Consider the following 23962-nt stretch of genomic DNA (forward strand, 5'->3'; position numbering starts at 1 on the left):
GATTTCCCCTACAACAGGAAAAAGACAAGAATGTTTGCTCTTACCACTTCTATTCAACCTGTATTGGAGATTCCAGGCAGGGCAATTAGGTAAGAAAAGGAAATAAAGATCATCTAGATTGGAAAGGAAGAAGTTAAAATTTCTGTTTGTAGTTGACATTATTTTGTATGTAGAAAATCCTAAGGAATCCACTTAGAAAAATACTAGAACTACTGAGTTCATCAAGGTTGCAGTGAACAAGACCAATATATTAAAATCAATTGTATTTTTATACACTAGCAATGAGCAATCTGACAATGGAACTAAGAACAATTTCATTGATAATGACATCAAAAAGAACAAAATTCTTAGAAACACGTTTTTAAAATACAAAATGTATAATCTGAAAACTATAAAACGTTGTTGAAAGCAATTAAAGAAGTTATAAATAAACTTAGAGGTATTGCATGTTGATGGATTATAAGACTTAATATTGTCAAGATGGTAATACTATCCAAATTAATCTGTAGACTGAACACAGTCCTTATCAAAATCCCAACTGGTGTTTCTGCAAAATACACAAGCTGATCCTATAATTCCTATGGAAATTCAGATGACCCAGAATAGCCTACAATCTTGAAAGAGAAGAACAGGTTAGAAGACTCACACTTCCTGATCTCAAAACTTACTACAAAGCTACAAAGACAGTACGCTACTGGCATAAGGATAGACATATAGATCAATGGAACAGAATTGAGGTTATGGTCAGCTGGTTTTCATCAAGGGTGCCAAGACAATTCAATGAATTTAGAATAGTCTTTCTAACAAATGGTGCTGAGACAACTGGTTATTTGTCTGCAGAAGAATAGAGCTGTACCCCTATTGTACAACAACCACAAAAATAAATTCAAAATAGACTATAGACCTAAATGTAAGGGCTACACTATACAATTCTTAGAAAAATATGTACTGGTCAATTATTATTACCTTGCATTAGGCAAAGCCTAATAGTCAGATTGGGCTCCATTAAAATTAGAAACTTTTGTGCTTCAAAGGAAACTATCAAGAAAGTTAAAAGACAACCCATGAAATTGGAGAAAATATTTGTGAATCATATATCTGTTAAGCAGCTTGTATCTGGAAAGTGTTAGACATAAATAACTCAATGGACAGGATCTGAATGGACTTTCTGAATAGACATTTCTGTAAAGAATATGTGCAAATGGGTACTAAGCACGTAAAAAGATTCTTAACATCATTAGTCATTAAGGCAAATCACAAGCACAGTGAGACACTACTTGATACACACTATGATGGCTTTAATCAAGACAATAAAATGTATTGGCAAGGATGTGAAGAAATCCAAACCCTTGTTCATTGTTGGTGGGAACGTAAAACGGTTTAGACCACTTTTGAAAACAGTTTGGTAGTCCCACAAATTGCTAAACACAGGGTTACCACACAACCCATCAGTTCCACTTCTAGATATATATGGAAGAGAAAGGAAAAAACATGTCTATCACAGACTTGTAATTGAGTGTTCTCATAGCATTATTCATAATAGGCAAAAATTGGAAACAACCCAGAATGCCCATCAACTGATGGCTGGATAAGTAACATGTGGTACATCCTTATAATGGACTATTATTCAGAAATAAAAAAGAATGAAATACTGATGCATCTTAGAACATGGATGAACTTTGAAAACATTATGCTAAGTGAAAGAATCCGGTCACAAAAGTTTACATATTGTATGATTCTATTTATGTGAAATGTCCAGAATAGGCAAAATTTTAAAAGCAGAAAGTAGATTAGTGATTGCCTAGGGCTGAGAGAGACAGAATTTAGGATTGTGTCTAAAGAATAAGAGGTTCCTTTTAGGGTTGATGAAAATGTTCTAAAAATGATTATGGTGATGGTTGTACAATTTTGTAACCATACTAAAGCCCAGTAAATTTTAGGCTTTAAATGGGTGAATTTTATGGTATATAAATTATATTGTCATAAAGGTATTGAAAAGATTTACCTACTTCTCCAGAAAGAATATGTATCATTTGTCCTTTTAGTTTAAGTTCAAGCCCCCTCCGCCTTTTCAAAGTTTTCACTGATTAATAGCGATTTATCAATTTGATTATTCCTGTTCTCCTAATTATACACTTATAATTTATTTTAGTATTTCTGTTGGTTGTTTGTCTCTTATATTCATTAGCCATTGTATGTTTGTGTGTAGAGATTATGTCTAATGTCTGTTAACAGTATTAACCTCATCTCAGTGCTATACTGGTGGATAACCTCTGGAAACCCAAATGCTTATTGATTATTTAGTGAATCCTACTTTTTTTTTTTTTTTTTTTTTTTTTTTTTGCGGTACGCGGGCCTCTCACTGCCGTGGCCTCTCCCGTTGCGGAGCACAGGCTCCGGACGCGCAGGCTCAGCGGCCGTGGCTCACGGACCCAGCCGTTCTGCGGCATGTGGGATCTTCCCGGACCGGGACACGACCCCGCGTCCCCTGCATCGGCAGGCGGACTCTCAACCACTGCGCCACCAGGGAAGCCCTAGTGAATCCTACTTTTAAGATGGTTACTATTCCTTTTATTCAGTGTGATTCAGATGTACAATGGCTATAACATTATACTTTGTATGGGTTATAAAATGTAACATGTGTTTTAGGAAAGGATGTGCATAACTTATTCAGAGTCTTGCAAATATATATCTACATGTGGAGTTCATTGGTTTAAATATCATTAACAAAACATATTTGTTGAGCATGTAGTGTAAGTAACTGCTGAGCTCTAGTAAGATAAAGTGTAGCAAATATACCTGTTCTTAATAATCTTACACTCTAATTGGGAGAGTGAGTTCAAAGACAATTGTGTAAAGTTCAGGATTAGGCCTAGTAAGCACTAAAATGAATTCCGGGCTCTCTGGAAGGCTGATATGGGCCAAAGTTGAGAAAATCTTTGTGGAGGAATGAGACTTTCACATAGGCTTGTTAAAAAAACATTATTCTTGCTTTTTAGGTACAAAACTCAAAACATGAACAACGATATATATTACCAATGTTCAAAGCTGATTTGGTTAGAACTGGAATACAGTTGCCTACAACATTTTCCAGAGGAATTAGAAAAGTCAAAGTAATGGATAACAGAAAAGATCCTCCATTCTTCAATGAAGATAACGTGGGACCATTTTACTACAGACTTCCTTTCTATGATACCATGGAGCTCTTCATTGAAACACTGACTGGAACATGTTTTGAGCTGAGAGTTTCACGCTTTGAAGCTGTTATTTCTGTGAAAGCAAAAATTCGAAGATTGGAAGGTACTGGTCTTTCTTGTTTTGTAGGATATGAGGATTAAATTTGTTCTTCAAGAGTGTATAATAACTTTTTAGCTTTTCTTATGGAGAAATGTCAAACATACATGGAATTAGAAAGAAATGGAGAATGAATCCTTATATATGCCCTACTCAGCTTCAACAGTTATCAATTCATGAACTGTTTTTTTTCCATTCCTGCATTTCCCCCACTCTGTTCCCTTTCTACCAGATTCTTTTAAATCAAAGCAAATCCCTGGCATTATGTTAATGGTGTGAAATAATATTTTAAAATAGTTTTTCAGCAGGTTATGATGATGTGAAGATTCTGCAATAACTACCTTACAGTGATAATTGAATTCCCTTTTATTGACTGTTTACTTTTTTAGAGTGCTTTGTGAATACTTTTTTTTTTTTGTGGTACGCGGGCCTCTCACTGTTGTGGCCTCTCCCGTTGCGGAGCACAGGCTCCGGACGCGCAGGCTCAGCGGCCGCGACTCACGGACCCAGCCGCTCCACGGCATGTGGGATCTTCCCGGACCGGGGCACGAACCCGCGTCCCCTGCAACGGCAGGTGGACTCCCAACCACTGCGCCACCAGGGAAGCCCTACTTTTTCTTTTTTTAATGTGGAGATTTTTTGGTTTACATTTACATAGATTTGAAGTTTCCTCAGTATAGCAGGGTTACTGAATATTGTATAATGTCTCTTTTATGGTTGGCGTATTTGTGAAAAGTGTTATAAATTACTTTGTGTTAAAATTAGTCTTTTTCTTTGTACTTGGCAGATTTCTGAAATAAGTGGTATTTGCCATTTATAGTTGTTAAAATCCAGTAAAGACTAGAAAATTTTCCATCTAACACTAAATGGGTCTTTGCTTTTTGAGCCAGCTGGAACTTGCTTGTAATATAAAGGTAGAAACTAGCATGCCCTCCAGCTCAGTTTAAGTTCAGAATTATAGAAGGATGAGGAGGATTGGAATTTTTTATCTTTGTAAAGTCAAGGATCCTGGTATCTGAGCTTCTGAAATTTGGTATTCCTCTAGTAACTAAGTTCTATTGAAGTTAGTGACCAGCTGAGTCCAATGACCACATCAGTACACCCATTAATGGCACATGAAGCTTTTCTCTCCCCAAATGATTTGGTGAAATACAGAGTCAGAATAGTTTATTTTGACTTTTCCTGCTCTTTTATTTATATGATGGTGTAATGATATCTTTTTAGGAGAGGTAAGATTTAAAAAAAACCTTCTTGTGTTCTAAATAATCTCTGCATTTTTTCCTGCTTTCATGCATTTTGAATAATCTGCGTGCAGCAGAAGCACTCTAGAGGGCATCCTGTTTAGTTCTCTTAATGGCAGAAGAGTAGATTTGGGCTTAGGAAAGATTAGGGACTCGTCCCAGGGAAATATTTACTGACAGTTGGACCAGAGCCAAGATATAGGCTACTTGTCCTCTGTAGGAGGAGACATAGGGTAAAAGCAATGACTTTGTAGTTATTAGACAGTTGAAACCTAGTTTAGACATTTATAAAATGAATATACTTATTGGGAGATTAAATGAGGTAATATGTAAAATCTCTACAGTCTTTGTCTGCTTGGGCTGTCACAACAAAATACCATAGACTGGGAGGCTTAAACAACAGAAATTTATTTTCTCACAGTTCCAGAGGCTGAAACTCTGAGATCAGGGTACCAGCATGATCAGGTTCTGGTGAGGCTTTCTTCCTGACTTGTAGACAGGTTTGTTTTCACTGTGTCCTCACATGGGCATCTCTTCTTATAAGGGCTTGGATCCAACCATAAGGGCCTTACCCTCATGACCTCATCTAAACCTAATTATCTCCCAAAGACCCCCATCTCCGAGTACCATCACTTTGAGGGTTAGGACTTCAAGATATAAATTTTGGGGGGATACAGTTCAGTCCATAGCACTTACCACTAGTGGTCAATAGATCTTAATTCCTGTTCCCATTCCCCATCCTTCTAGCCCTCACCCCTTCTTTCCCTCCTGTTCTCTAAACTTTTGTAACTTCTTGAAGCCTGTGGGCAGGGATAGTCACTCTGCTCTTCAGGAGGCTTTAAGAGGGCATCCTTCATGTAAAATTAATTTTAATCCTTTTCTAGGTGATATTTCTATTTCTACCCAGGATGACATATAAGGATAACATGGTGTGTAAGACTCTCCAAGATAAAAGGATATGGAGTAGGTAGGATAGGAAGGCAGAGGTGACACTGTTCAGTTTAATCCTTCAGGGAAATGATTGCCCTGCCAGACTGCTTTTCCTTTTGGGCAACTTTTGGGAAGCTGGGAACTAGAGCATAGTGGGAGATAGGAGGGTAGATGGAGGGGACTGCAGAGAAAGGGTTGAAGGAGTGTGCTGGATTAGGAATGATGAGGCTGTTAGTACCTACAAAGGTACTTTAAATGGGCCTTGAAGGGACAGGAGCAACTGAAGCCAGACTGCCTGATTTCAGATTACCAACTGAGTATTACTTAACCTCTCTTTACCTCAGTTGTGCTAATTTAAAATGGGACTAATAATAGTACCTAGTTCAGAGTTGTCCTCAGGATTAAATGAATTCAATGAAGAGCATTTAGCAGAGCATCTGTGCTCTTTATCAGGGGAAAATGGTTAGTCTGTGGAGATAGTGCAATATGTACCAAAGGATATAAGAGATATGCCCTTGGGAAGAGATGTAATTTAGTTCTCTTGAGTTTCCAGAGAAGGAAAATTCTTTGGGGCTTATCATTACCTAGAGTAGTGGTCTGCAAAGAAGAGTACATGGTACTCAGAGGACAGGGATTTGGAAAGAAAAAATGTGCCAAGAAATGTAAGGGATTATTGTCAGCTGGTTTTTTATTGCCGTGGGCAGTGGATTCCCTGGACTTGCCATCAAATCATTGGCATTACCGCTCCCTAATAAAGATTTCTCTTCCGTACATGGGATAGGATTGTTTCCCTGGCCAACTTTATGAGTTGGTGGGACCATGTTAATAGTTCTGGCCAGTGAGCTATGAATGGAAGTCTCCATCAGCCTGGGTCCCTGAGTGACTATAGTGAGCAGAGCCCTCCTGACATGCAGTAGACATGTAACTTGAGCAAAAAATAAATCTTTGTCTTAAGCCATTGATGTTTTGGGGATGGTTTGGGGTAAGTTCAATATAACCTACTTTATTTTGCCTGATACAGTATCAACTAGGGATCCATTTTTTTCACTTTATAAATAATTGGCTATATAAATACCACTTATTGAATTAGTCTAGTCTTTTCTCACTAAAGTAATTTCATACCTGTCATGTTTTACATTTTTATATGCACACAACTCTTAATCACCTGATGGGTCCCCCTATGCCAAAATTATACTGTCTTACTTATTGTAATATAATTTATAAGTTTTGATAGCTCATTGTGTCCATACATATTAAGGATTATGTCGTCTTGGAGAACTGACCCCTTTATCACTAGGTAATGCCCCTCTTTATCTTGGATATTTTTCCTTGCTCTGTAGCCTGTTCTGTCTGTAATTAATATAGCTACTCTAGCTTTTTTTTTTTTTGATTAGCATTAGCATAATATATCATTTTCCATCCCTTTACTTCTTTTTCCCTCAGTTTTATTGAGGTATAATTGACAAATAAAATTGTATCCATCTCTGTACTTTTTTTTTTATATCCAGCTATATTACTATTTATTTTATTTTATTTTATTTTATTAACATCTTTATTGCAGTATAATTGCTTTACAATGGTGTGTTAGTTTCTGCTTTATAACAAAGTGAATCAACTATACATATACATATATCCCCATATCTCGTCCCTCCTGCATTTCCCTCCCTCCCACCCTCCCTATCCCACCCCTCTAGGTGGTCACAAAGCACCGAGCTGATCTCCCTGTGCTATGCAGCTGCTTCCCACTAGCTATCGGTTTTACATTTGGTAGTATATATATGTCCGATGTGGCACATATATACAATGGAATATTACTCAGCCATAAAAAGAAACAAAATTGAGTTATTTGTAGTGAGGTGGATGGACCTAGAGTCTGTCATACAGAGTGAAGTAAGTCAGAAAGAGAAAAACAAATACCGTATGCTAACACACATATATGGAATCGAAAAAAAAAATGGTCATGAAGAACCTAGCAACAGGACGGGAATAAAGACGCAGACCTACTAGAGAATGGACTTGAGGACATGGGGAGGGGGAAGGGTAAACTGGGACAAAGTGAGAGAGTGGCATGGACATATATACATCCCTCTACTTTTAATCTATATATATTTTTATATTTAAAGTGGATTTCTTATAGACAACATATAGTTGGGTCTTGTTTTTTGATCCACTCTGACAATCTCTGTCTTTTAATTGGTTTATTGAGGCAATTGATGTTTAAAATGATTACTGATATAGTTGAATTAATAACTACCTTATCTGTTTCTATTTTCTGCTCATTGCCCTTATTCTTTGTTCCTTCTTTAATGCTCTTTCTTTCTTTATGTAGATCTATATCATTTTCCTTTTCTCTGAAGAACTTCATTTCCTGCAAGGCACTTGTACTAGCAACACATTATCTCAAATTTTGTTTATCTGAGAAACTCTATTTCTCCTTCACTTTTGAAGGATAATTTTATAGGGTACAGAATTCTAGGTTGGTGGTCTTTTTCTTTCAACACTTTAAATATTTTACTCCACTCTCTTCTTGCTTATAGGATTTTGGATAAGAAGGTTCCTGTAATTATTATCCATATGGTTTTTCCTCTGTCTTCCTTGAAGATTTTCTCTTTGTCTTTGCTTTTCTGCAGTTTGATATAACATGCCTAGGTGTAGATTTTAAAATTTTTATTCTATTTGGTGTTCTCTGAGCTTCCCAATCTGTGCTTTGGTGTATCTCATTAATTTTGGAAAATTCTGGATCATTATTACTTAAACTATTTCTTCTGTTCCAATTTTCTCTTTCTTCTAGTATTCCACTTACACCTTTTGAAAAATTTCCATAGTTCTTTGATGTTCATTTTTTTAAAAATTCTTTTTTCTCTTTACATTTTGATTTGAGTAGTTCTGTTGACATTTCTTTCAGTTCACTGATTCTTTCCTTGCCATACCCAGTCTGCTGATGAGTGAGCCTGTCAAAGGCATATCTTTTTCCATCCCTTTACTTCTTTTTTCCCCAGCTTTATTGAGCTTCCTTTTGCTTATATGTAATACACATGCATTTGAGATTTATTCATATTGTTCCATATATCAATAGTTCATTCTGTTTATGGTTGAGTAGTTTTCCATTGTCTGGATATACTACACTTACTCATTCCCAAGTTGCGGACACTTCAGTGTTTGGTGATTTTGAATAAAGCCATCTTAACTTTCATGTACAGTTTTTTTTGTTGTTGTTGTTTGTTTGTTTGTTTTGCGGTACGTGGGCCTCTCACTGTTGTGGCCTCTCCCGTTGCGGAGCACAGGCTCCAGATGCGCAGGCTCAGCGGCCATGACTCACAGGCCCAGCCGCTCTGCGGCATGTGGGATCTTCCTGGACCGGGGCACGAACCCGTGTCCCCTGCATCGGCAGGCGGACTCTCAACCACTGCACCACCAGGGAAGCCCTGAGATTGGGTTTTTTTGGTGGATTCTGTAGGGTTTTCCATGTTCTTAGACCATGTCATCTGTGAATATAGTTTTACTTCTTCCTTTCCAATCTCAACCAGGGAAGCCTGAGATTGGGTTTTTTTGGTGGATTCTGTAGGGTTTTCCATGTTCTTAGACCATGTCATCTGTGAATATAGTTTTACTTCTTCCTTTCCAATCTCAATACTTTTTGTTTCTTGCCTAATTGTCCTGACTAGAACCGTCAGTAAAATGTTAAATAGAAATGGTGAAAGTGAACATCCGTGTCTTATTTCTGATCTTAGGGGGACAGCTTTCATAGATATGGTGGTTACTGATTGTTGTTTTATAGACACTGTATACCAGCTTGAGGAAATTTCCTTCAATTCCTATTTGTTCAATGTTTTCTCATGAAAGAATTGGATTTTATCCCATGCACTTTCTGTATCTGTTGAGATGATCATGTGGTTTTTGTGCACTCCTGGGATGAATCCCACTTGGTCGTGGTACATAATCCTTCTGATGTGCAGCTAGATTCTGTTTGCTAGTATTTTGTTATGGATATTTGCAACTACATTCACAAGGGATATTAGTCTGTAGTTTTATTTTCTTGTAATATCTTTGTCTGGTGTTAGTAACCCAGTAATACTGCCCTGACAGAAGGAGTTGGTAAGTTTTCTGTCCTCTTTTACTTTTTGTAAGAGTTTGTGAAAGATTATGTTAATCCTTTAAATCAGGGGTCCCCAACCCCCGGGCTGCAGACTGATACCAGTCCGAAGCCTGTTAGGAACCAGGCTGCACAGCAAGAGGTGAGCAGCAGGTGAGTGAGCGAACAAAGCTTCATCTGCTGCTTCCGATATCTCGCATTACTATCTGAAACATCTCCCTCCCCACCGCCCCCCGTCTGTGGAATAATTGTCTCCCATGAAACCCATCCCTGGTGCCAGAAAGGTTGGGGACCAATGCTTTAAATTAATGGTTTGGCAGAATTTAGCATTAATGTCTGATCCTGAGCTCTTTTTGTTGGATGTTTTTTGATTACTGACTCAATCTCTACTTTTTGAGGTTTATTCAGATATTTTGTTTCTTCTTGATTCAGTTTTCATAGTTTGAGTTTCTAGGAATTATTCCATTTCATGCTGCTTGTTTAATTTTTGTAAGGTCAGTAGCAATGTTTCCACTTTCCTGATTTTTGTGATTTGAGTCTCCCTTTTCTTAGTCTAGCTAAAGTTTTGTCAATTTTGTTACTTTTTTGAAATAACTGATTTCCTTAGTTTTCTCTGTTGTTTATTTTGTTTAGCTCTACTTTATTATTTCTTTCTCCTCCTTGCTTTTAGTTTGGTGTTCTGTTTTAGTTTCTTAAGGTGGAAGTTTAAATTATTGATTTGAGATCTTTCTTCTTTTTTAATGTAGGTGTTTATAGCTATAAATTATAAATAATTAATATTGTCTTTTGTATTTACCTATGTATTTTTTTTTTTTTTACCAATGTTCTTTATTTCTTTGTGTGGATTCAAGGTAGTCTCTAGTCTTCTTTCATTGTAGCCTGAAGGACTCCTTTTAACATTTTTTGTATGACAGGCTGATAGTGACAAACTCTTTCAAATTTTGTTTGTCTGCATTGTCTTAATTCTTCCCCATTTTTGAAGGATGATTTCATTATATATAGAATTATTGGTTGACAGGTTTTTTTTCTTTCGGCACTTTGAATATGTCATCCTTTTGCCTTCTGTCTTCCGTGGTTTCCGATTAGGAATCAGCTGTTAATCTTATTGACCATGGCTTTGTTTGTTAAGTAACTCTTCTCTTGCTGCTTTCAAGATTCTCTCTTTGTCTCTGTTTGTCAGTCCCCTGTTCAAAACCTTCCAGTGGCTTCCCATCACAATCAAAGTAAAATCCAGATACACTACTGTTGCATTTAAAGTTTTTCGTACATGTATCTTTTTTTTTTTTTTTTGTGGTACACGGGCCTCTCACTGTTGTGGCCTTCTCCTGTTGCAGAGCACAGGCTCCGGACGTGCAGGCTCAGCGGCCATGGCTCACGGGCCCAGCCGCTCCACGGCATGTGGGATCTTCCCGGACCGGGGCACGAACCCGTGTCTCCTGCATCGGCAGGCGGACTCTCAACCACTGCGCCACCAGGGAAGCCCCCTACATGTATCTTTAACCCTCTTTTATTACTTTCCATTTTACTAATTCTACTTGAGGCACACCACCTTTTTACTCTTTCTTCAATAAGATCAGCATCTTCCTGCTTGAAGGTATCTCCTCCTCCAGATACAGTTATTGTTCATTCTCTCACTTTATTAAAATTCTCAAAGGGAATTCCCTGGTGTTCTGGTGGTTAGGACTGTGTACTGTTACTGCAGAGGGCCTGGGTTCAATCCCTGGTCAGGGGACTAAAGATCCCACAAGCTGTGTGGCATGGCCAAAAAAAAAAAAAAAATTCTCACATGTCATTTCCTCATGTCTTTCTTAACCACTCTTATTAAAAATATACTTCCCACTCCTACCTGTGCCAGTCACTCTTTATCTTTACCCTGCTGTATTGGTTTTCATTACATTGAATAACCTGGCATTATATTATAGGTGAATGTATGGATGAATGGTTGGATTTATTATTAGTATTATTTTTAAGTAAAATCTAAGCATCATGAGGTCATGGTCTTTTTTCTTATTCACCAGTGTATTTTTAGCCCAGAGACTAATGTCTGACATAGAATAAGCATTCAAATATTTGAGTGAAGGAAATCCAAAGTGATGTTTAATAGTTCTAAACTGTATCTAACTGAAATATGGTCATCTAGTATAGATTATTTTTCCATTTGAGACATTAAAATATGTAATCTCTTTGTATATGCCATTCCTTTTCTAGTTCATTCTCATAAAGCTCTTTCTACCATTACTTTTTGCATTTTCTGAAGTGACTACATTCCTACAATGTTTTCAAAAGTACTTTAACATCTTTGTTTTGACAGTATGTATGTACTACATGTCCTTACCACATAATGTTAACCTTAAGAATTAAAGTGGAAATTGGCGATGTTGAGTAGAAATATATGTATTCAGTTTAATAAGAAACCAGGAATGGAAATAATTTTCAGTTTATTGGTTTTCTCAATTTTTCTTTTAGATAAGCATTTTAAAAATTAATGAATTTTGTTAGAGCAATTTTCAGATCACAATAAAACTGAACAAAAGCTAGAGATTTCCTGTAGACTGCATGCCCTCTACCCTCCCTTGTACAACCTCTCCCACTGTCAACATCTCACACTAGAGTGAGGCATTTGTTATAATTGATGAACCTACATTGACATACCATTTTCACGTAAAGTCCATAGTTTACATTACATAGTTTACACCATGATGTATTTACCATTATAGTACTATAGAAGATAATTTCATTGCCCTAAAAGTTCTATGTGCTGTCCCTATTTATTCCTCCCTCTTCTCAACCCCTGGAAGCCATATTCTTTTTACTGTCTATTCCATAGTTTTGTATTTTCCAGAATGTCATATAGTTGAAATCATAGAGTATGTAGCCTTTTCAGATTGGCTTCTTCCCATTAGAAATATGCATTTATGTTTCCTCCATGCCTTCTAATGGCTTGATAGTTTATTTCTTTAGAGCACTGAACACTGCTTAGATCTTTATAACACTCCCATTGTCTTCATGTACCCCAGTTTAATTACCCATTCATCTACTGAAAGACATCTTGGTTGCTTCAAGTTTTGGCGATTATGAATAAAGATGCTATAAACATCCATGTGCAGGTTTTTGTGTGGGCATAAGTTTTCAGCTCTTTTAGGAAAATACCAAGGAGTGTGATTGCTGGATTGTATGGTAAGAGTATATTTAGTTTTGTACAAAACTGCCAAGGTGACTGTACCATTTTACATTCCCACCAGCATTGAATGAGCGTTCCTATTGCTGTACATCCTTGCCAGCATTTGATGATGTCAGTGTTCTGGATTTTGGCCATTCTGATAGGTGTGTAGTGGTATTTCATTGTCATTTTAATTTGCATTTCACTAATGACATATGATGTTGAACATCTTTTCAAATGCTTACTTGTTATCTGTATATCTTCTTGGGTAAAGTGTCTGTTCAGGTCTTTAATCCATTTTTAAATTTTAAGTCGTTTCTTTTCTTATTGTTTGTTTTCTCCCAGTCTGTGGTGTGTCTTCTCATTCTCTTGACATTGTCTTTTGCAGAGCAGTAGTGTATAATTCTAATGAAGTCTAGCTTATCAATTATTTGTTTCATGGATCATGCTTTTGGTGTTGTATCTAAAAAGTCATCACCATACCCAAGGTCATCTAGGTTTTTCTGCTTGTTATCATCTAGGAGTTTTATAGTTTTGCATTTTACATTTAGGACTCTGATCCATTTTGAGTTTATTTCTGTGAAGCATATAAGGTCTGTGTCTAGATTATTTTTTTATTTTTTATTTTTTTTGCATGTGGATATCCAGTTGTTCCAGCACTATTTGTGGAAAAGACTATCTTTGCTCCATTATATTGCCTTCACTCCCTTGTCAAAGATCACTTGACTATATTTTTGTGGGTGTATTTCTGTGCTCTCTATTCTATTGATTATAGTTGTTTATTCTTTCATCATTACCACGCTGTCTTGATTGCTGTAACTTTATAGTAAGTCTTGAAGTTGCATAGTGTCAGTCTTCGAACTCTGTCCTTCAGTATTGGAATCACTATTCTGGGTCTTTTGCCTTTCCATATAAACTTTACAATAAGTTTATTGATAGCCACAAAATAACATGCTAAGATCTTGATGGGATTGTGTTGTATCTACAGATCAAGATGGGAAGAACTGACATATTGACAATATTGAGTCTTCCAGTCTATGAATGTAGAATCTCTCTCTAGTTATTTGGTTATTATTTGATATCTTTCATTACTATTTTATAGTTTTCCTCATATAGCTCTCATACATATTTATTAGATTCACACCTAAGTTTTAAAATTATATTTGATGCTAACATAAATGATAATGTATTTTTAATTTCAAATTCCACTTGACCATTGCTGGTATATAAAAAAGTGATAGACTTTAGTATATTAATCTGGTATCCTGCGACCTTGCTATAATCTAATTGCTTATCAGTTCCAGGAGTTTTTTTGTTGACTCTTTTTGGATTTTTCTACATAGACAATCATGTCGTATGCAAACAAAGACAGTTTTATAACTTCTTCCCAATCTGTATACTTTTCATTTCCTTTTCTTGTTTTATTGCATTAGCTAGGACTTCCAGTACAATATTCAAAAGCAGTAGTGAAGGGAGACATCCTTGCCTTGTTACTGATCTTAGCAGGAAATCTTTGAATTTCAAACAATTAAGTATGTAGGGTTTTTGTTTTTGTTTTGGCTTTTTTTTTGGTCAAATTGAGGAAGTTCCCCTCTATTCCTAATTTGCTGGGAACTTTTATGAAGAATGAATGTTGGATTTTGTCAAATGCTTTTTTTGCATCTACTGATGTGATCATGTGATTTTTCTTTTTTAACCTGATGACGTGACGGACTACATTGCCTTGCATACTTGGGATAAATCTAACTTGGTCATGGTGTATAATTCTTTTTATTCATGTTGTTGGATTTTATTTGCTAATATTTTATTGAGAATTTTTTCATCTGTGTTCATGAGACATATTGGTCTGTAGTTTTCTTGTAGTGTCTTTGTCTGGTTTTGGTATTAGGGTAATGTTGGCCTCGCAGAATGAGTTAGGAAGTATTCCTCTGCTTTTGTCTTCAGGAATCAATTATAGAAAATTAGTGTAATTTCTTTCTTAAATATTTGGTAGAATTCCCCAGTGAAACAATTTGGCCACAGTGCTTTTTGTTTTGGAAGGTTATAAATTATTGATTCAATTTCTTTAATAGATAAAACCCTATTCAGATTGTCTGTTTCTTGTGTGAGTTTTGGCAGCTTGTGTCTTTAAGGAATTGGTTCATTTCATCTAGATTATCAAATTTGTGGGCATAGGATTGTTCATAGTATTCCTGTTAGGAATAGTATTCCTGTTAGGAATACTAATCCTGTTAGGAATAGTATTCCTGTTAGGAATACTATTCCTGTTAGGAATACTATCCGCTTCCCACCATTCATAAATATTAATGAATTCAACCCTATATCTATTAATCCCATCAAACGCCTACTAATCGGAAGCATTTTCGCCGGTTTCATCCTCTCCCACAACATTCCCCCCATAACCATCCCTTTAATAACTATACCCCTATACTTAAAACTAACGGCCCTCACAACAACAGTACTAGGCTTCATTCTAGCACTCGAAATCAACACCTATACACAAAGTTTAAAATATCCTCATCCATCAGACCCCACTAAATTCTCCACCCTACTAGGATATTTCCCCACAATTATACATCGCCTACCCCCTCACCTAAATCTAACTATAAGCCAAAAACTAGCAACCTCCTTACTGGACCTAGCCTGAACAGAAATTATTCTACCAAAAACTACAGCCTCCATACAACTAAAAGCCTCTATCCTAGCCTCAAGCCAAAAAGGCCTTATCAAACTTTACTTCCTATCCTTCCTCATCTCCCTCACCCTCAGCATAATCTTATTTAATTACTTCGAGTAATCTCCATAACAACCACAACACCAACAAACAACGATCAACCAGTTACAACAACCAACCAAGTACCATAGCTATATAGTCCGGCAATACCTATAATCTCCTCACTAAAAACCTCAAAGCTCCCCACACCACAACAATCCCAATCCCCCAACCCACCAAAATCAAACACAATACCCATATTTTCACTCTCAAGTACACAAAATACTGCCAAAATCTCCACTACTAAACCCAGAAGGAACCCACCCAACACCACCTTATTAGAAATTCAAGCTTCAGGATACTGCTCAGTAGCCATAGCTGTCGTATAACCAAACACAACCAACATTCCTCCCAAATAAACCAAAAATATCATTAAACCTAAAAATGAACCACCAAAACTAAAAACAATTCCACACCCCATAGCACCACCCACAATCAACCCTAAACCCCCATAAATAGGAGAAGGCTTCGAAGAAACCCCCACCAAACTAACTATAAAAATAATACTCATAATAAATGCAACATACATTATCATTATTCTCACATGGACTTCAACCATGACCTATGATATGAAAAACCATCGTTGTTATTCAACTATAAGAACCCTAATGACAAACATCCGAAAAACACACCCACTAATAAAAATTTTAAACAAGACATTCATCGACCTCCCTACCCCATCAAACATCTCCTCATGATGAAACTTCGGCTCCCTACTCGGCCTCTGCTTAACCGTACAAATCCTAACAGGCCTATTCCTAGCAATACATTATACACCAGACACCTCAACCGCCTTCTCATCCATCACACACATTTGCCGAGACGTCAACTACGGCTGAATAATCCGACACCTACACGCAAACGGGGCCTCCATATTTTTTATCTGCCTATACATTCACATCGGACGCGGCCTATATTATGGCTCATACTTATTTAAAAAAACATGAAATATTGGCGTACTACTATTATTCACAACCATAGCCACTGCATTCATAGGCTATGTCTTACCCTGAGGACAAATATCATTTTGAGGCGCAACCGTCATCACTAATCTTCTATCAGCAATCCCTTACATCGGAACCACCCTAGTAGAGTGAGTCTGAGGGGGATTCTCAGTAGACAAAGCAACATTAACCCGCTTCTTCGCTCTCCATTTCATCCTTCCATTTATTATTGTAGCACTAACAACCGTCCACTTACTATTTCTCCATGAAACAGGATCCAACAACCCAATAGGAATTCCATCTAACATAGACAAAATCCCATTCCACCCCTACCACACAATTAAAGATATCTTAGGCGCCCTTCTATTAATATTTGTTCTACTCACACTAATACACAATTAAAGACATCTTAGGCGCCCTTCTACTAATAGTAACCCTACTCACACTAACTCTATTTGCACCTGACCTACTTGGAGATCCTGACAATTACACCCCAGCAAATCCACTAAGCACTCCCGCACACATCAAACCAGAATGATATTTCCTCTTCGCATATGCAATTCTACGATCAATTCCTAATAAATTAGGAGGAGTATTAGCACTTCTATTCTCTATCCTCATCCTACTATTTATCCCCATACTCCACACATCCAAACGACGAAGTATAATATTCCGACCCCTCAGCCAACTATTATTCTGAATACTAATAACAGACCTCCTAGTCCTAACATGAATTGGAGGCCAACCAGTAGAACACCCCTACATTATCACAGGCCAACTAGCCTCAATCTTATATTTCCTTCTCATTCTAGTGATAATACCAACAGCTAGCCTCATCGAGAACAAAATCCTAAAATGAAGAGTCTTTGTAGTATAATAAAATACCTCGGCCTTGTAAACCGAAAAAGGAGAGACCTACTCCTCCCTAAGACTCAAGGAAGAGACATCAAACCTCACCACCAACCCCCAAAGCTGGGATTCTACATAAACTATTCCTTGAAAAAAAGCTTATTGTAGATCGTACTAACCTTACAGTATTACGTCAGTATTAAAAATGAATTATCTAAAAACATTTTACTACACAAACTACACATGAACTTATACAACGTGCTTTACTAAAATTTAGTGTCTGTCTGTAAATATTCATATATATACATGCTATGTATTATTGTGCATTCATTTATTTGTCCATACGATCAGTTAAAGCTCGTATTAAATTTTATTAATTTTACATAGGACATAATATTCATGCTCTTACATATTATATGTCATCATATTAATTTATCTCCATTAGATACTATGCCCGGTCCATTAGATCACGAGCTTAACCACCATGCCGCGTGAAACCAGCAACCCGCTCGGCAGGGATCCCTCTTCTCGCACCGGGCCCATGAATCGTGGGGGTAGCTAACGGTGGTCTTTATAAGAAATCTGTTTCTTACTTCAGGACCATTTTAACTTAAAATCGCCCACTCGTTCCTCTTAAATAAGACATCTCGATGGGTTAATTACTAATCAGCCCATGCTCACACATAACTGAGATTTCATACATTTGGTATTTTTTCTTTTTGGGGGGGGGCCTGCATCGACTCAGCTATGGCCTAGTCGGCCCTAACACTTGCAAGGCAAATTGTAGCTGGGCCCGTGTGTATTTTTGATTGGACTAGCACAACCAACATGTGCAATTAAATTAATGGTTACAGGACATAGTACTCCACTATTCCCCCCGGACTCAAAAAACTGTATCCCATAGGGGTCCAAAACCCCCTTACCCCCTACAAAACCAACGATCTGCTTTAATATTCACCACCCCCCTAGACAGCTTCGTCCCTAGATTTACGGGTACTTTTTTTGGTAAATCAATACTAAATCCGACACAAGCCCCAAAATGAAATTATACGACAGATTTTATACTCCACGAGTCAATGTAGCTTAAACTTTTAAAAGCAAGACACTGAAAATGTCTAAATGGGCTAAACTAGCCCCATTAACACAAAGGTTTGGTCCCAGCCTTTCCATTAGTTCCTAACAGACTTACACATGCAAGCATCCGCATCCCGGTGAGAATGCCCCCAAAGATCACGAGGATCAAAAGGAGCGGGCATCAAGCACACTACATCAGTAGCTCACAACGCCTTGCTTAGCCACACCCCCACGGGATACAGCAGTGATAAAAATTAAGCTATAAACGAAAGTTTGACTAAGTCATGTTAATTAGGGTTGGTAAACTTCGTGCCAGCCACCGCGGTCATACGATTAACCCGAATTAATGGACACACGGCGTAAAGAGTGTAAAGAAACTAAATAAAATAAAGCCAAATACTAATTAAGCCGTAGAAAGCCATAATTAAAATTAAGCTAAACCACGAAAGTGACTTTATCACAATCCGATTACACGACAACTAAGACCCAAACTGGGATTAGATACCCCACTATGCTTAGTCGTAAACCAAAGTAGTCCTGAAACAAGACTATTCGCCAGAGTACTACCGGCAACAGCCCAAAACTCAAAGGACTTGGCGGTGCTTCATATCCTTCTAGAGGAGCCTGTTCTATAAACGATAAACCCCGATCAACCTCACCAACCCTTGCTACTTCAGTCTATATACCGCCATCTTCAGCAAACCCTAATGAAGGCACAAAAGTAAGCACAATTATTATACATAAAAACGTTAGGTCAAGGTGTAACTCATGAGTTGGGAAGTAATGGGCTACATTTTCTACAGCAAGAATACCACTTATAAACCACACGAAAGTTTTTATGAAACCTAAAAACCAAAGGAGGATTTAGCAGTAAATTAAGACTAGAGCACTTAATTGAATTAGGCCATGAAGCACGCACACACCGCCCGTCACCCTCCTCAAGTATCAAGCAAGGCCCTAGATCACTAACAAATGCCAAGCAACTCCACAAGAGGAGACAAGTCGTAACAAGGTAAGCATACTGGAAGGTGTGCTTGGACAAAACAAGATATAGCTTAAATAAAGCATCTAGTTTACACCTAGAAGATTCCATAATCAGTGTATATCTTGAACCATATCTAGCCCACACTCCACCCATTACAACTATCACAAATAAATTAAATAAAACATTCACCATGCATTTAAAGTATAGGAGATAGAAATTCAAACACAGCTGGCTCTATAGAGAGAGTACCGTAAGGGAAAGATGAAAGATTTATTAAAAGTAAAAAAAAGCAAAGATTACCCCTTGTACCTTTTGCATAATGATTTAACTAGCAAATACTTAGCAAAGAGTTCTTAAGTTAAATATCCCGAAACCAGACGAGCTACTTACAAGCAGTGAATAGAACAAACTCATCTATGTGGCAAAATAGTGAGAAGACTTATAAGTAGAGGTGAAAAGCCCAACGAGCCTGGTGATAGCTGGTTGTCCAAAAAAGGAATTTCAGTTCAACATTAAATAATACCAAAAACCACATCAAGTTTAAATGTATATTTAATCGTTAGTCTAAAAGGGTACAGCCTTTTAGAAATGGATACAACCTTAACTAGAGAGTAAAATTGAATCTAAAACATAGTTGGCCTAAAAGCAGCCATCAATTAAGAAAGCGTTCAAGCTCAACAAAAAAAACCCAGATTTTAATTTCAACAATAAATTAACTAACTCCTAGCTTAAATATTGGACTAATCTATTTAAACATAGAAGCAATACTGTTAATATGAGTAACAAGAAAATTTTCTCCTTGCACAAGCTTATATCAGTGCCTGATATTATACTGATAATTAACAGTCAATAAATATAACCCAACGCTAAAACATTTATTAAACATACTGTTAACCCAACACAGGCGTGCATTAAGGAAAGATTAAAAAGAGTAAAAGGAACTCGGCAAACACAAACCCCGCCTGTTTACCAAAAACATCACCTCTAGCATAACCAGTATTAGAGGCACTGCCTGCCCAGTGACAAACGTTAAACGGCCGCGGTATTCTGACCGTGCAAAGGTAGCATAATCACTTGTTCTCCAAATAAGGACTTGTATGAATGGCCACACGAGGGTTTTACTGTCTCTTACTTTTAATCAGTGAAATTGACCTTCCCGTGAAGAGGCGGGAATAATATAATAGACGAGAAGACCCTATGGAGCTTTAATTAATTAGCCCAAATAACCACAAATTAGTACCACCAAGGGATAATAAAACTTTATATGGGTTAACAATTTCGGTTGGGGTGACCTCGGAGCACAAAAAAACCTCCGAGTGATTAAAGCCTAGGCCTACCAGCCAAAGCATCCTATCACTTATTGATCCAAAAATTTTGATCAACGGAACAAGTTACCCTAGGGATAACAGCGCAATCCTATTCTAGAGTCCATATCAACAATAGGGTTTACGACCTCGATGTTGGATCAGGACATCCTAATGGTGCAGCCGCTATTAAGGGTTCGTTTGTTCAACGATTAAAGTCCTACGTGATCTGAGTTCAGACCGGAGCAATCCAGGTCGGTTTCTATCTATTACGCATTTCTCCCAGTACGAAAGGACAAGAGAAATAAGGCCAACTTCAACAAAGCGCCTTCAAAATAATTAATGATCTAGTCTCAACCTAACAATTCAGCGCAAACATACCCCGCCCAAGATCAGGGCTTTGTTAAGGTGGCAGAGTACGGCAATTGCATAAAACGTAAACTTTTACACCCAGAGGTTCAAATCCTCTCCTTAACAAATGTTCTTGATCAATATCCTAACACTAATTCTTCCCGTCCTCCTAGCCGTAGCATTCCTAACCCTAGTAGAACGTAAAATTCTAGGTTACATACAACTCCGAAAAGGACCAAACGTCGTAGGCCCATATGGCCTACTACAACCCTTCGCCGATGCTATCAAACTATTCACCAAAGAACCCCTACGACCAGCCACATCTTCAACCACCATATTCATCATCGGACCCATACTTGCCCTAACCCTAGCCCTCACAATATGAGCCCCCTTACCCATGCCACACCCCCTCCTCAATATAAACCTAGGCGTACTATTCATACTAGCAATATCTAGCTTAGCTGTTTACTCAATCCTATGATCTGGTTGAGCCTCAAACTCAAAATATGCACTAATTGGAGCCCTCCGAGCAGTAGCACAGACAATCTCCTATGAAGTAACACTAGCCATCATTCTCTTATCAGTACTACTTATAAACGGCTCCTTTACTCTATCCACACTAATAGTTACGCAAGAACAACTATGATTACTACTCCCCTCATGACCATTAGCTATAATATGGTTCATCTCTACCCTAGCAGAAACTAACCGAACTCCATTCGACCTGACAGAAGGAGAATCAGAACTAGTCTCAGGCTTCAACGTAGAATATGCAGCAGGCCCTTTCGCCCTATTCTTCCTAGCAGAGTACGCCAACATCATTATAATGAACATATTTACAGTCATCCTATTTATAGGAGCATTCCACAACCCCCACATACCAGAACTACACACGACAAACCTAATCGCTAAAACACTGCTACTTACAATATTATTCCTATGAATCCGAGCATCCTACCCTCGATCCCGATATGACCAACTAATACATCTATTATGAAAAAACTTCCTTCCCCTAACATTAGCCCTATGCATATGACACGTCTCACTACCTATCATAACAGCAAGCATCCCCCCTCAAATGTAAAAACAAGAAATATGTCTGACAAAAGAATTACTTTGATAGAGTAAATAATAGAGGTTTAAGTCCCCTTATTTCTAGAGTAGTAGGAGTCGAACCTACCCCTAAGAATCCAAAGTTCTCCGTGCTACCATATTACACCATAATCTATAGTAAGGTCAGCTAAATAAGCTATTGGGCCCATACCCCAAAAATGTTGGTTTATACCCTTCCCATACTAATCAACCCATTTATCTACACCATCATACTAATAACCCTCATTCTAAGTACAACAATTGTAGCCACAAGTTCCCACTGACTATTCGCTTGAATCGGATTAGAAATAAACACAATAGCCATCATTCCCATCATAATAAAAAACCCCAGTCCCCGAGCCACAGAAGCCTCAACTAAATATTTCCTAACACAAACCACTGCATCTGCCTTACTAATACTAGCAATTATTATTAACCTAATATACTCCGGCCAATGAACTATCATAAAAGTACTTAATCCCACAGCATCCACCCTTATAACAACAGCCCTAGCTATCAAATTAGGACTTTCTCCCTTTCATTTCTGAGTACCAGAAGTCACGCAGGGTATTCCCCTATCCACCGGACTAATCCTGCTCACATGACAAAAACTAGCACCTATCTCAATCCTCTATCAAATTTCACCATCAGTAAATCTACACCTAATACTAACTATATCTATACTCTCCATCCTAATCGGAGGTTGGGCAGGACTAAACCAAACACAACTCCGAAAAATCATAGCCTATTCATCAATTGCCCACATAGGCTGAATAACAACCATCCTCCCATATAACCCAACCCTCACTTTACTAAACCTGATAATCTATATTACAATAACATTCACCATATTCATGTTACTCATCCAAAACTCAACCACCACCATACTCTCACTAGCCCAAACATGAAATATAATACCCACTATCACAATCCTCATCATACTTACACTACTCTCTATAGGGGGGCTCCCTCCACTTACAGGATTCATGCCTAAGTGAATAATTATTCAAGAACTAACAAAAAACGACATCCTAACACTACCAACCCTCATAGCCGTCACAGCACTACTTAACCTATACTTCTATGTACGCCTAGCCTACTCCACAACATTAACCTTATTTCCCTCTATTAATAATATAAAAATAAAATGACAATTTTACCCCACAAAACGAATAACCCTCCTACCAACAGCAATTGTACTATCTACAATACTACTACCTATCACACCAATACTCTCTATCCTAACATAGTATTCCTGTTAGGAATATTATACTCAAGCTCAGAGATTCTTTTCTTCGCCGTATTCAGCCTACTAATGAGCCCACTAAAGGCATTCTTCCTTTCTGTTACAGTATTATTAATCTCTCTAGTATTTCCTTTTACTTCTTTCTTAGAATTCCATCTCTCTGCTTACATTGCCCATCTGTTCTTGCATGCTGTCTCCTTTATCCATTAGAGCCCTTAGCATATTAATCGACTGATCATAGATTAGTTGTTTTACATTCCTGGTCTGGTAATTCCAACTTTGCTGCCCTATATGAGTCTGGTTCTGATGCTTGCTCTGTCTCTTCAAACTGTTTTTTGCCTCGTAGTATGCCTTGTTATTCTTTTCCTGATAGGCAGACATGATGTACTTGGTAAAAGAAACTGCTGTTACTAGGCCTTTAGTAATGTGGTGGTGAGGTGTAGAGTAAGGTGGAGGATGGTGAAGCTTTCTACAGTCTGAAAATTAGGTGAGGTCTCAGTCTTCTATTGAGCCTGTGTCCCTGGTCTGAGAACTTCACCAGTGCTTCTCATCCTTTCCCTCCCCTTTCCTTACTCTTAGGTAGCACAGGATGGCTGGAGAGAGCTGAAGTTAAGTATTGCATATTA

The 23962-nt window shown here is 37.6% G+C and overlaps 1 protein-coding gene across 1 annotated transcript in view; it reads left to right on the top strand.

Annotated features, from left to right (window-relative positions):
- The first annotated feature begins 3038 nt into the window (after window positions 1–3038).
- The window catches only part of ZFAND4 (zinc finger AN1-type containing 4), a 65644-nt gene continuing 44720 nt past the window's right edge, over window positions 3039–23962 (top strand). Inside the window, 1 exon segment of the mRNA XM_007446784.1 lies at window positions 3039–3300. Within this exon segment, the coding sequence (XP_007446846.1) occupies window positions 3039–3300 (262 nt within the window).

The sequence above is a fragment of the Lipotes vexillifer genome, unplaced genomic scaffold, assembly GCF_000442215.2.
Source record: "Lipotes vexillifer unplaced genomic scaffold, Lipotes_vexillifer_v1.1 scaffold1237, whole genome shotgun sequence".
Classification (NCBI taxonomy): domain Eukaryota; kingdom Metazoa; phylum Chordata; class Mammalia; order Artiodactyla; family Lipotidae; genus Lipotes; species Lipotes vexillifer.